The sequence below is a fragment of the Oryzias melastigma genome, linkage group LG5 (genome assembly GCF_002922805.2).
Source record: "Oryzias melastigma strain HK-1 linkage group LG5, ASM292280v2, whole genome shotgun sequence".
NCBI lineage: Eukaryota > Metazoa > Chordata > Actinopteri > Beloniformes > Adrianichthyidae > Oryzias > Oryzias melastigma.
The window spans coordinates 29,866,597-29,879,483 of NC_050516.1; the positions used below are offsets into that span (position 1 = coordinate 29,866,597).

General features: G+C 35.9%; 1 protein-coding gene across 1 annotated transcript in view; it reads left to right on the plus strand.

Annotated features, from left to right (window-relative positions):
* Positions 1-793: 793 nt before the first annotated feature.
* LOC112144900 (testis-expressed protein 264) overlaps positions 794-12,887 on the plus strand; it is a 54,459-nt gene continuing 42,365 nt past the window's right edge. Inside the window, exons 1-2 of the mRNA XM_024269768.2 lie at positions 794-1,416; positions 10,669-10,887. Of these exons, the coding sequence (XP_024125536.1) occupies positions 1,165-1,416; positions 10,669-10,887 (471 nt within the window). The 5' untranslated portion in view covers positions 794-1,164. The remainder of the gene's footprint in view (positions 1,417-10,668; positions 10,888-12,887) is intronic.

Below are 12,887 nucleotides of genomic sequence, written 5' to 3' on the forward strand. Positions count from 1 at the left end.
TGGGGCTGAATCTGTCAGTTATATTTGTTTCCTTCAGACTCCACCTTCTGACCCTTCTGGGGGCGGGGCTTGTGTCAAGCTAACATTTGTTGTTTTCCTTTAACCTTCTCTTAAATCTTTGGTATTGCACTTTCACTCAAGCATTTGGGAGAGATTTGACTTGTTTTAAAACAATCCACTTATGTAAAAACTAAAAGTTATTCTACGAGCATATTGTTTTGGGATATTTTGTTCAAGAAAGATTTAATGCAGAGAAAAAGTTCATAGTGAACTTGCTTATAATTGTGGCTAAATATTTCGTTAAGTGTAAATATATTAACAAAAAAAACCAGTATTTTATGTTTTTCAGAAAGAAATTACACTGTATATGAATGGTATTAAATCGTGCACTTATAAAAAAGCTGTTAGAACAGTTTAAGCATGGTCACCTTTGAAACTTTAGCAGAATCATTATTTTTTATACCTATTTTATTTAGCAATTTTATGGCATTATTTAATTTAATTAATTAATTTAAATTTTGCTCATGCTCTTGGCAAATGTGAAAATGTTATTGGCATGTATTGTGGACTGTTAATGTAATTGTATGTGCAATATTTGTCAATAAAGTTTTGGATTTGACAAAAAAAAAGTTCTCTTAAATCAACCAATACATCTCTTAAATAAAAGGGTCAATCAATTATTTTATTTTGTATGTTTTATAGCATTAAACACTGCAAAAACTACTTTACTATGACGGCGACGTTTAAGTTTTTTTTCTTTATAAATGACTTGTTGGAGTTTAGCGGTTAAAAAAGTAGTAGTAACTAACAATAAGATGGCCAACCCAAGTAAATATTAAATAATTAAATATAATTAACAGTTAAATAATGTATTTGTTAATGTTTCGTATTTCCCCATGTATTTTTTCGTTTGTTTATAAAAAAGGTGTTTGTAAACTCGAAACGAGTGCCCCCCCTATTGTTTCCACAAGTGGTATCTTCCAGGAAGTAACTTTGTCGGTTTACTGTTGATGCCATTATTCAGCAAAATAAGCTCATTGTGTGACGACTTTCTTTCATAAAATAAAACGCACACCACTTGGGATGCCAGCTTTAAAGTAAAACAATAGATTCTCGTTTCGAAAGACGTAAAGAAATAAGGGTCCTTGCGCCGCGTGCTGCGCTATGATGTCAGACTGGTTCAGTCTGTGCACGGCGGGGTTTCTACTCTGTCTTTTTACTTTCAGTTATGTTGTCTACTCGGGGTTTTTCACGAAAGTAACATTGCGGACGGGTCCCCCTCCAATTAAACGGATAACGTTTGCCTACAAATTCACCACCGCAACTTATTGGAAATGTGGGCCACTTTACTGGGAGGCATCCAAACTCGGACCAAAGCTGCAGTTAATTGGAGTGTTTTACAATGATCCCAGCAAGGTAAATATTCAAGATTCAACATTTGATGGTGCTTTATTTCACTTTTGTCTTAGAACGTGTTTAAGTGAGTTCTAAGTTCTTTGTAATTCAAAAAAACGGTTTTAAAAGTGTCATAGTAGTAGTCATACATAAACTCCACCACTAGATGGCAGTGATGTTATTCTTTTTAAAAACAATACTTCCTGTTAAATGTCAAGAGGTTAAAAAAAAAAACCCAAAAAAGGCCATTCAAGCATCCAATTTATATTAAAACATTTTATCCAATACATTAAGTTGCAATTATAGGTGCCCTTGTTTGTATTTTTATTTTTTTTATATTGTGTGCTTAGAGAGCATTCACATAATACTTATACTGCTCCTTGACATATGTTTTTCTACACATAAAAACTCAATCACATTTTTATTGATTTCAGCAATCTTGGTATCAAATGTTCAGCTTGTTCAGATCGTTGCTGCTCATATTTTTGGAATTTATAAACTTTATAGTTTTTGAAATATTGAGCAAAATATGCGCCATAGGAAATGATTTTTTTTTTTAGCAAGAGGCAAATGTTTTTGACTAATTTAGTTTACTGAGGAATTTTTGGCTATTTTGAAGTTTAGCTAGCATTTAAGCAACAAGCTAGCTTTTTTGGCTAATTTGTCTTCTAATGGGTTTTTTAGTATAATTTAGAGTTTAGCTTCTATGTTAGCAACAAGCTAACGTTTTAGGTAATTTTGGAGTTAAGCTAGAAATTAAGCAATGTGCTAGCGTTTTTGGCTAATTCAGAATCTACTAAGGTTTTATGGGCTAATTACGAGTCCAGATAATATTTAATCCTTGTGTTCTCTTCTGGGGTCTAGATGACCCCACCCTTACATTGATTGAGGTGTTAGCCCTTCCATGACCAAGGTGGACAAGACATGTCTGTCATTGGACACTAGTAAGGATCAGACAATCATTGGAAAAAAAAGTTCTTGTCTTGTAGGGTCCAGATGACCCCACTTTTAATGTCAACAATCCTATGAGAGCGGAAGGGTTATGCACCACTCTAAACATTTTTTTGCAATATTTGTTGGCATGTATTAGGGATTTTAAGGCAATTTTACTACCAATCTTTCAAAAAATCTAGGTCAACTTCAGTGCTTTTTTCATAGTTCTTTAATGAAATTTGCAGTCTTTTATCAAATTTAACATTTTTCAAATAGCTTTTGCATTTTCAGCAAATCCCTTAAGCAATTAAAGTAAATTGCGTCAGCATTTTCGGCAAAAAGCTTCAGCCTCTTTAGTGACTGCTTTTAGCAAAAAGCATTCTCACTTGCATTAATGCAGGTAATGTAACTTTTGCAGTGCCTTGTGTATTTAAAATACGTAGATGTATCCTCCAGAACCTTGTTATCCGAGCCATTAATTCCCTTTGAGTGCTTATAGACACAAATCTGCAGCTGACATCCAGAAAACTACAGATTGTAATGTCATATAGTTATTAAAGTTAAAGTATAGGATCATAATAAAGAAAACCTTGACAGTGTCTTTATATGACAATTAACATTACAGAATCTCTAAGCTCTGCATTGGAGAGTTTTATTGTTTAGCGTGAAATCCTCTCTCTTTTTTTTATTTGTTTTAATTTCAGTTCCTACAGGGAGCAGGATACCATGGCAGCTCAATGCGTTTTCTCGACGCCTGATGCTGCTCACTCTAGGGGCTTCAAAATATTGTTTTTGTTCGCCCAATTTAAAAAAAAAATAATTCCAGTTTGCCACACCAAGAATGATGAAAACAAGAGGTTTGTCTTGACCTGATATTAAAAAAATATATTACTCAGGTGTGGAGGTACAGGAGTTATTGAGAGGGGAAAACTGAGACCTGGCTTAGAGTTTGAAATGCCAGATTCTTTAAAAAAAGCAAAGCAATGAGCATCATTTTTTCTTTCAATTCGCTGCTGACACTTGTGGTATTACCAAGACACAAGTCAATAAAAGAATTGAGGGAAAAATATTGGTTACTTAGTTTGTACAAATCAGCTCCTTTTGCTGATTACAGATTCTTCAGTGGTACTTTTGCATTAGTGAAATCTGGTCTCATTCATACTGGAACAAGCGGTCAAATGAAAGCAGAGCTGTCCACCTTTAGGAGTCTTCAAAGAAGACCCTTTTGCCTAGAGCATATTTACTTCTGATTCCTGTATTTAATAAAATAAATAGCAAAAATAGCCGCAAATGAGGATAAAAGGAACACAACAAATTAAATAAAGGAAATCCAGTGTCCTGAAATGAAATAACAAAATCAAATAATTAATGCACTGTTCCATACCAAAAGGGAATTGGAACCTTGGCCAAACATTAAAAAAATTAAGGGAGACTGCTGACTAGTGCTCCCACAAATCATTATTTTAATAGTCGACTAATTACCGATTATTTTTTCCAATTAGTCGACTAATCGGGTCATGGGCAAAGTGAATGCAAAGCACACATCTTAACCATCATTAGCTTTAAGCTAACTTAAAACTAGATATATAGCATTACCTGCGATAATGCTAGTGTGAATGCTGTAAGCTGAATTTGGCAGCTGAAGATGCTAGTGCTGATAGCTGAGAACGCTAAAGCTAATAGCTAAAAATGCTGAAGCTGATAGCCAGCTAAAATATTAGTTAAATGGCAAAATAGCCTAAAACACTGAAACAATGTATAAGATTAGCCAAAACAGCTAGCATGTAGCTGAAATATTAGCTAAACTTCAAAATGGCCTACAAAATTGTAAAAAGCCTAAATTAGCCAAAACGGCTAGAGTGTAAATATTTGTTAAACTCCAAAAAAGCCTAAAAAAGCGTAAATTAGCCAAAACAGCTAGCCTGTAGCTGAAATATTAGCTAAAGTCCAACGCAGTCTATAAAAAGCATAAATTATCCAGAGCAGCTAGCATGTAGCTTAAATATTAGCTAAACTTCACAATAGCCTAAAATAGCCCTAAATTAGCATAAGCAGCTAGCAAGTAGCTGAAATATTAGCTAAACTCAAAAACAGCCTAAAAAACCCTAAATTAGCCAAAATAGCAAGCATGTAGCTGAAATATTAGCATAACTCAAAAAACGGCCTAAAAAACCCTAAATTAGCTAAAATAGCTAGCATGTAGCTGAAATATTAGCTTATGAACTTCTGATGAACTGCTCCCGGGGTACAGAAAACATGTCCGAAAACATTTTTTTTTCAAAATTTTGGCCAAAAATTTCAAAATTTATAATAAAAGACCACTTTGACAATAGATCTAAGGATGATTGTAATGGATCTTTAAAAAGTCTGTATTTAACATTTCCCTTCTAGTGGATCTAGAAAATCCGTGACAGTTTCAAAAGGAGCTCAACTGTTACAGAACCTGATGGAATGTAACCAGAGTTCTCCTCTCAGTTTTGCTTCAGAATCCTTTTGTTGTGCTCAGATTCTTTTTTTTCCCAGGCCAGCAATTAGGCCAGAAGTGGGTCCTGGTTCTTCTGCATAGTCACAGCCAAGTCCTGATCTGAGCTGGAGTAATTGGTGTAATGATCTCAGCTCATTAGCGTCTGGGCCTCAGGATGCTATTCAGTGGCTGCACCAGGAGCTTCACTGAACGCTCTAAATAAGAAGACACAGTCCACTGTTGTTTGGAATGGCGTTTAAAAGTTCAGCTAACAGAGGAGAAGTGTCAGCATGGCCAGATTCATCTTCTGCTCTTGGTTTTTACAACCTTTAATCAGTCTTCTGATGAAACAAAAAAAGGGTCTCAACAAGAATAGAGTGGGTCCTGTGATGGTTGCCATGGATACGGGGCTACAGCAGCTTTCTTGAAGCAGATATTAGGGATTCTGGGTTTGACTCTCTAAGCCCCTTCTCCTTCACCAGCCGGGGAGTTTCTCTGACCCGGTGAGCCCACCTCACCCCCGGCTTTTAATGTGCATTAAAATGAGAAAACAGGTGAAGGTCTTCCACATTCAGTCGAGCTGTAACGTCTCAGGGACTCCCCACTTTTGGCGAATCATCCAGATCCTGTTCAGCTGAGCCGCAAGATTCCTTCAGTCGAATTTTACAACTTTGTTCCTCAGATAAGCTGTCAGCCTGTTCAAGAAACATCAAAAGACATCCCCCTTGTGTTGTAATGAGTGCAGCTAGAGGCGCAACAAAGGCTACGGAGGATAGATACCGCGGCTTTTGATGGTTGTTCTTTGTCGGGATCCTGTTTGAAGCCTTGTGATGGTTAAGTGATCCGGCCCAGCTGTGAACCCTCAAAAGAATCAAAACGTCAGAAAGGATCCCAGTCCAGATGTGGTGGAGAAAAAATTCCTTTCTTTTGGTTGTTTTTACTGATAAACAGATAAGCATTTTTGCTTAGTTTGGATGGTTTATTTCAAGTAATAAAAACAAAGGAAAAAGACAATAAAAATACAAATATATTAAATTGATTAACACATATATAATAGGATGCTATTTTCTTGACCTAATAACTGCTACCAATCATAAATAGACATATTTCCACTTATACATATAGAACACACATGGCACAATGAATTAACTGAATATAATGATTAGGACTGGGAATCACTAGATTACCTTGCGATGCGATACGAGGCTCACGATGTTGATGATATCACGATATTGTGATAATTGGTAAAATCATCTCTAATAACTCACAATACATAGAAGAACGCATCATTTTAGGAAAATAAATCCCCATTTATTTTTTAGCTTGAACACAATCATAATAATCAACTTGTTTGTGCAACAAATAATAGACACTTTTATGCAACATTGCTGAAATCAGTAATACTGTCTTTGTCAAGCATTGACACCAATTGAATTGGAATTATCTGTAAAATTAAAAAAGAAACACTGTAGCTGCCAGGAATATGTAAAAATAAGTATTTAATTTTAATTCCCGAGAATTAAATAATATTCACTGAAAAGTTTTTTTAGCATAATAAAACTTCCCCGAAGCCGGGACTCGAACTCCACCCTTTGCAATGGAAGGCAGTTATTCTGACAACTGCACTAACATTTGATATGTTAATAGCAGCATGGTGGATGATTTAACAGGCCTCTCTAGTGTTTAAGGTTTAAACATTTTCATTGTTAAGTGTTTAAATAGAGGAAAAGAAAACTTTATTATTAATAATGAGTCCCTGGAAAACGTTATCGCTCAATTAAAAATGAATTGGGAAAAACATTCCCTCCGGATTCATCCACACTCCTCGTCTACGGGATCCTCTATGAATGGACATGCCGTTTTGGTGTTAGCGTGGCGGAAATGTCCACTTTTAGTGTGAATGTTCTCCAAATGTTAATGAGGAACTCCTATTTGAACATCCTTCACTTTAAGAAGGGGCGGAGACCGCAGCGAACTCTGAGTTTCCTGAAGGAAACCTGCTCCAGATCAGGTTACGTTCACAGACTCAGTTGCCATAGTGATTGATTCTGAGTTCAGCCTAACCCATTTCGTAAAACGGGTTTGGTTTAACCCTCTTTCATGGGTTTAAGTTACTTCCGTTTCTGAAACTCTGAGTTTTCCTGAATTTGGACTTCACTAACTCAGAGTTTCAACAAAACCTACTTCTTGAAACAGGCACCTGCTCAAAGATGATTGGTGTTCTGTTTTGCCAACAAGCGGTCGGGGTTTATGTGGAAAACAAAAGTAAGACACTGACCATGTTTGCCCCTAAAGAATTAAATAAATATAGTCTTGTCAGCATTTTAACTCTTGTGCTATCCTGGGCATGTTTACATTAAAAGTGGGGTCATCTGGACTAGACAGTGTGTTGAACTTTTGCTTTCAATCATTTTTGATTTTCACTAAGGTCTGTGGCAGACATGAAATCCACATTTGTCATGGGATGGATGACACGCCAATGTAAGGCTTGGGTCATCTGGACCCCATAAGATAACACAAGGGTAACACCGATACAAGTTTTGCCAAATGAAATATCTAGGACTGGGTTGGTAAAATCCAGTAATCAATCTAAGCTTAAAAGCTAAAGCCCGCTAGCTTGATGCTAACATGGAATTTCCCATAGGACGGCTAATGCTAACACTCGGTTGACCTAAACATACATCGCTGACTAAATGAACATCTTAAACTTACCGGCATGAACTCTTTTACAGAAACATTTTTAAAGTAACCATTTTTAGCCTAAAGTACCGTTTTTTGCTGCCAATTCTTCTTGAAAAAAAGTGTACTTCTATAGCGCGATCGTCACCTAGTTGCCAAACTGAAACGCCCTCCAGGAGAAGCAGAACAATGTTTACAATGTTAATGATCTGAATATTTTATTTAGAACTCTCCGTTTGAGAAACCATGTTACAGTGTATGATAATAACAATTTTATTATTTCACTGATACATTTTACAGTATGTGAACTGGATCAGATTAATATGAATATATTCAAAACATATAGTAGATTATTAATGTATTTCTAAACAAATGTGTCTAAATGTGTAAACTTAAAATTTAATTGAATTTAGTGGATCAAAAGACTAAAAAAAAAAATCGGAATCAAATCGATTCTGAAAATTATTATTGATATCCAGCTCTAGAAATATCGCAATATATTGCTGAATCGATTTTACCCTATACTCCTCGTAATCATAAAAAGGCTGATGTCCTCCAAAGGAATCATCTCTTCTGATGTCGTATAATGAGCACCAAACTTTCGGCTTATGTTTGATTTTGTTTTGACAAATAAAGATTAGTCCTCAAGCGCAATAACTGAGCTCGAAAGCGTCACCTTAATGGGGTGACAGAGAACCGCGGAGATCTCCGCCGATTTATTTGGTGGAACGTCAGCGGTGTTCCCCTCTGCTCACACAGAAGGAACTGGCTGCTGACCCTGGGGTATTCATTTGTAAAAAGCGTTTCCCCTTTTCTTCTTCTAATGGGCACTTGGGTGTTTGAAATGGAGAAAAGAGCAATAATTGCTGTGCTGCCAAATAATCCAACAGCAGCTCAAATTAATGCGGAAATTTGACACCAGCAGCTGGCTGATTTCATAAGAAAAAAAAAATAGTGTTTTTGCTTTGCTTTATTCACCCTTTATGTTTCTCACTGTTATGTAAACTGCTTTTTTTTGTTTTATAGAAAAAAAAAATATGCAGATGAAAACTGCCTTCTTCCTTAACGAGATCAAGCAGCATAAAGTCAAGTAGATGCAAAAGATGAAAGATAAAGACAGACAGAGAAAAGGAGGACAAAAAAGCAGCCGTACTGTCGGGGACGTCACCTCTGAAGTGCTATAAATTAAACATTGCTGCTCTTCTCATTAAATATACAATAACTAATGTAGGTGTTTTAATTATTCCATCAAAGTAATAGAACATTTTATATTACTCATCTAACGGAAGAAAAAACTCCTTTACAAACTAGATGGATGATTGTATTTCCACACTGATAGTAATTAAACACCACATGGAGTGAAAAGTATTATAGTGTCAACGCTTAGTAAACCTTCACACTATAGTGATTCTCCTGCTCCTTTCAGTATGTTTTTGGCACGGAAAAACTCAGTGATTTCAACAATCTTGGTACTTAAATGTTCACCTTGTTCAGGACATTACTGCTTTTATTTTTGGTATTCATAAACTTTATAGTTTTTGAAATATTTAGCAAAATATAGGAAGTAAATGAGAAAGTCTTCAAATTAAAACATTTAAGTAGATGAATAACAGGCCTTTAAATATAATCATGGTCTATGTTTTCATATTTTATAGAAATTTTCAAAAAAGTTGGATTTTGGCTAATATTTTTGCAACATGCTAACGTTTTTAGCTAATCTGTCATCTATTGAGGTTTTTTAGGCTAATTTGGAGTTTAGCTTTTTTATAGCAACATGCTAACATTTTTGGCAAATTTAGTTTACTGAGGAATTTGAGGCTTTTATGTAGTTTAGCTACTTTTTGGCTAATTTGGAATCTACTGGGTTTTTGTTTGCTAATTTGGAGTTTAGCTAATGGTTTAACAGCATGCTAATGTTTTTGGCTAATTTGTTATCTATTTAGTTCACAAAAGAGTTTTAGGCTATTTTGGAGTTAAACTAATACTTAACCAACAAGCTAGCTTTTTGGGGGGCTAATTTGACATCTACTAAGGTTTTTTTAGGCTAATTTGAAGTTCAGCTTTTTTTTAGCAACATGCTAAAATTTTTTTGGGCAAATTTAGTTTACGAAGGAATTTTAGGCTATTATGTAGTTTAGCAAGTATTCAAGCAATGTGTTAACTTTTTGGCTAATTTGGCATCTACTGAGGTTTTTTTTCCGCTAATTTTGAGTTTAGCTAATACTTTAACAACATGCTAAAGTTTTTGGCTAATTTGTTATCTACTGAGGTTCTTACAGGCTAATTTAGAGCTTAGCTTCTTCCCCCTTTTTTTTTTTTTTTAACTTGTCCTGTCCAACAGCTGAGCCAACAGATGTGGGCTGAGAGCTTCTTGTGTTGGGCAGATTTTACTGTCACAACAGGGATTTATTGGGTATAAACCCCTGTTGTATTTAATGCTAAACTTTATTTATATAGATTATGTTTTATTTTATTTATTTTTCTTTGTTGTTGGACCGGACGGAAAAAAGGAAGAGGGTGGGGGAGGGGTGGGGGGGAGAGGAAGAAGAAGATGGCAACAGAGGGAGGCAACATCATAACACAACCAGGACCAAGTGATAAACTAGAATGGGCGGAGCCTGTCTACACACACACACACTCTATAGTTACACACACACACTTCTTGGCCAAAATAGTCTCCACATTTGAACTAAACATAATGTACTCAATACAACTGTAACAGCAGCTCACACGCTCCGTCATACAAACCCATTCAGATAAAGACTTTCATTCTGTCGCACAAACGGTTAGTGCTAAGGTGAGCTGATACCTGTGCTCAGGTGAGTGTTTATGTTTCGCTGAGGTAGGTGGTGCTTAGCTTCTTTTCTAACAACAGTCTTACGTTTTTGACTAATTTTTGACTAATTTAGTTTTTTGGGCTAATTTGGACATTAGCTCATATTTAGATTTTAAGCAAACAGCTTTAGCATCTTCAGTGACTACTTTTAGTAAAATGTATTTATTCACACTAGCATTATTACAGGTAATGCAATGTTTGATCCTGTTTTGAAAAGCTTTCTTGTTGAAGTGATGGTCCCAAAGTATCCTTTATGAATAAGCATTACTAGATTACACATTTACTAGTTCTAACTCTGCATTGATGTGCTTTGAACTTCTGTTGTTGCGTGGTTAAACCTAACTTTCTCTTTGTTTTTCAGGTGCCTGGAAAGTTTCGTTGCTTTGCTGTGGGCAGCATCCTGAGTGAGGAGGACAGTCAAATTGACATGGAGCTCCTGAGGAAATACGAGGCAGCGGACTTTAAAATCTTCTCCTTTCCGGGAGCCGTGCACGCGGTCACGACCTCTTTCCACTACAGGACATATCTTTCTTTGCTCCTCAAAATGAAAGTCTACCCATTGCTGGTAAAATATATCAAGGTAATGAGCTTTTACTGCCATTTGTTACAGAAAAAAAACATATTTCATGTCCTGAGAGGTTTAAAGGGGCCATACCATAATTCAGAGTAAACTATATCTATTTAAATGATCATATATTACATTTGGAACTCTAAAAAACAAATTATTTATTAACTATTAGTTATTTTTGTGAACTATACTTGGAAGTACGACGATTATCTCTGAGGCTCACCCTTTCGCTCCCTGAGGGTGCCGCCCACTTCATGACGTCCTCCTAGAGCGGGTGTGTCACCCCAAAACAACAAGCCGGATATTTTTAATTGTTATTTTTTTTAATATTGATGTAGGCCTACATACAGTGCAGCTCAGACGTTTTTTCCCCCAAATTTGTAAAAAATAATGTTATTTTCAGGAGTTTTTTTCACTTTCATTTAATATTTACTCTGAGAGTTGCCAGCTGTTGTTTGCATTGAGTATTTAGAAAAATCAAAAGAAATGTATCATTTGCATAATAATTTGAAATTTATTTATGTCCCCCATTTAAAAAAATCTGAGTGGGTCTTTTAATAATATAAAAAGGAAGCTGTAATGATGAAAAGTGCCTAAATTGAGTTTACATTTGTAAAAATTACTATACACACCCTTAATTTTTCGTATGATACAAGCATTTATAGTATTTATTTGGTAATATGTTATAATAACTTGCTTTTCTAAAAAGATATACAACTTTATAAACATTTCTGTCTTTTTTGTGGTTATTTTAAGCCTAATATAGGCCTTTATGATGTCCCAAATCAGGGGTCTGCAACCTGCGGCTCCAGATCAACACGTGGCTCTTTTATCTCTAGAATAAGATAACATAAAATAAGTCATGGAGACTGCTGACCCAGACATGTCGACCGTCGGAGTCAGCAGCTCCATGATAATGGCGGCCTAACCAAAACTACATAAAGAAAACAAATAAACAAAGCTGGCAAACTAAGACTACCGAGGTCCAACCCCAAACTATAATAACAAAACCCAGCAGTGTAAGACTACTGAGGACAAAGAGGAGAAAATGAGTAACTTTTTTAATTAATTAAATATAAATTAGCATGTATTAGATTTATATTAGTTACATTTATAGATTGATGGCTGAGATGCACATCGATGATAAACTATATATGTCTTTACATCCCTGTTGACGTCTTGTTTGCTCAACCTAACTTCCAGAATGCAAAGATTTTTTATGCAAAGCAACATTTTTGGTAAAAAAAATAAAAATAATGTTTTTTGAGTTAAAAGCACATATTATCTTGTACTGCACAACATTGGTTACTAACTAACCAGAGATGCACTGAGATGATCCTGTTTGGCACAGATAATCTTTTATTTTGGAAAGAAGTTTGAAAAAACACATTTTGAGATGCTAGGTTCTTTTATATTTTTTCTTTTGTCATGAATGAAAATCCAAATTCTTAAAGACTAAAGTAAAACTATGCGGCTCCTTTAAGGTTTGATCAGTAGAAAACGAGCACAAATGTCTCGTTTACGGTTAAAGGTTGCTGACCGCTGTCCCAAAGTATCCTGTCTGAGTGTAAACAGGACTGAAAAAAACAGACTAGTCATTTCCTTTATGTTTCTTGCAGCATCCTCTGAGCTCTGAGGCTTGTGCTTGTTGGACAGGAAGGCGCTTTTGTCGGTAGAGGAGACAGGAGAGGAGCTCCTCGGGAGTCTCTCTGAATGCTGCTTTAGGGGATGCTGGGGGGGCGAGTCACTGTGATTAGCAGTGGGTGCTGCAACTATCACAAATTTGAGAGGAGCGCCAAAACAGGTGGCTACACCACAGGTTGTCTCCGTCATTATGCGTCTGCTGGGCGGACGTGTTTGTGTGTGTCCTGTCTGGTTTGTGCTGCCATCTGCTCGGGCTCTTTGGGTCTGGCTCTGATCCACAAACACTTTGCCTATCTGAAAGGTCAGCGTAGCGTTCTGGCTCTGGAGCAGGTTGGAAAGGCTGACTTATATACAGAAAAAAAACTATT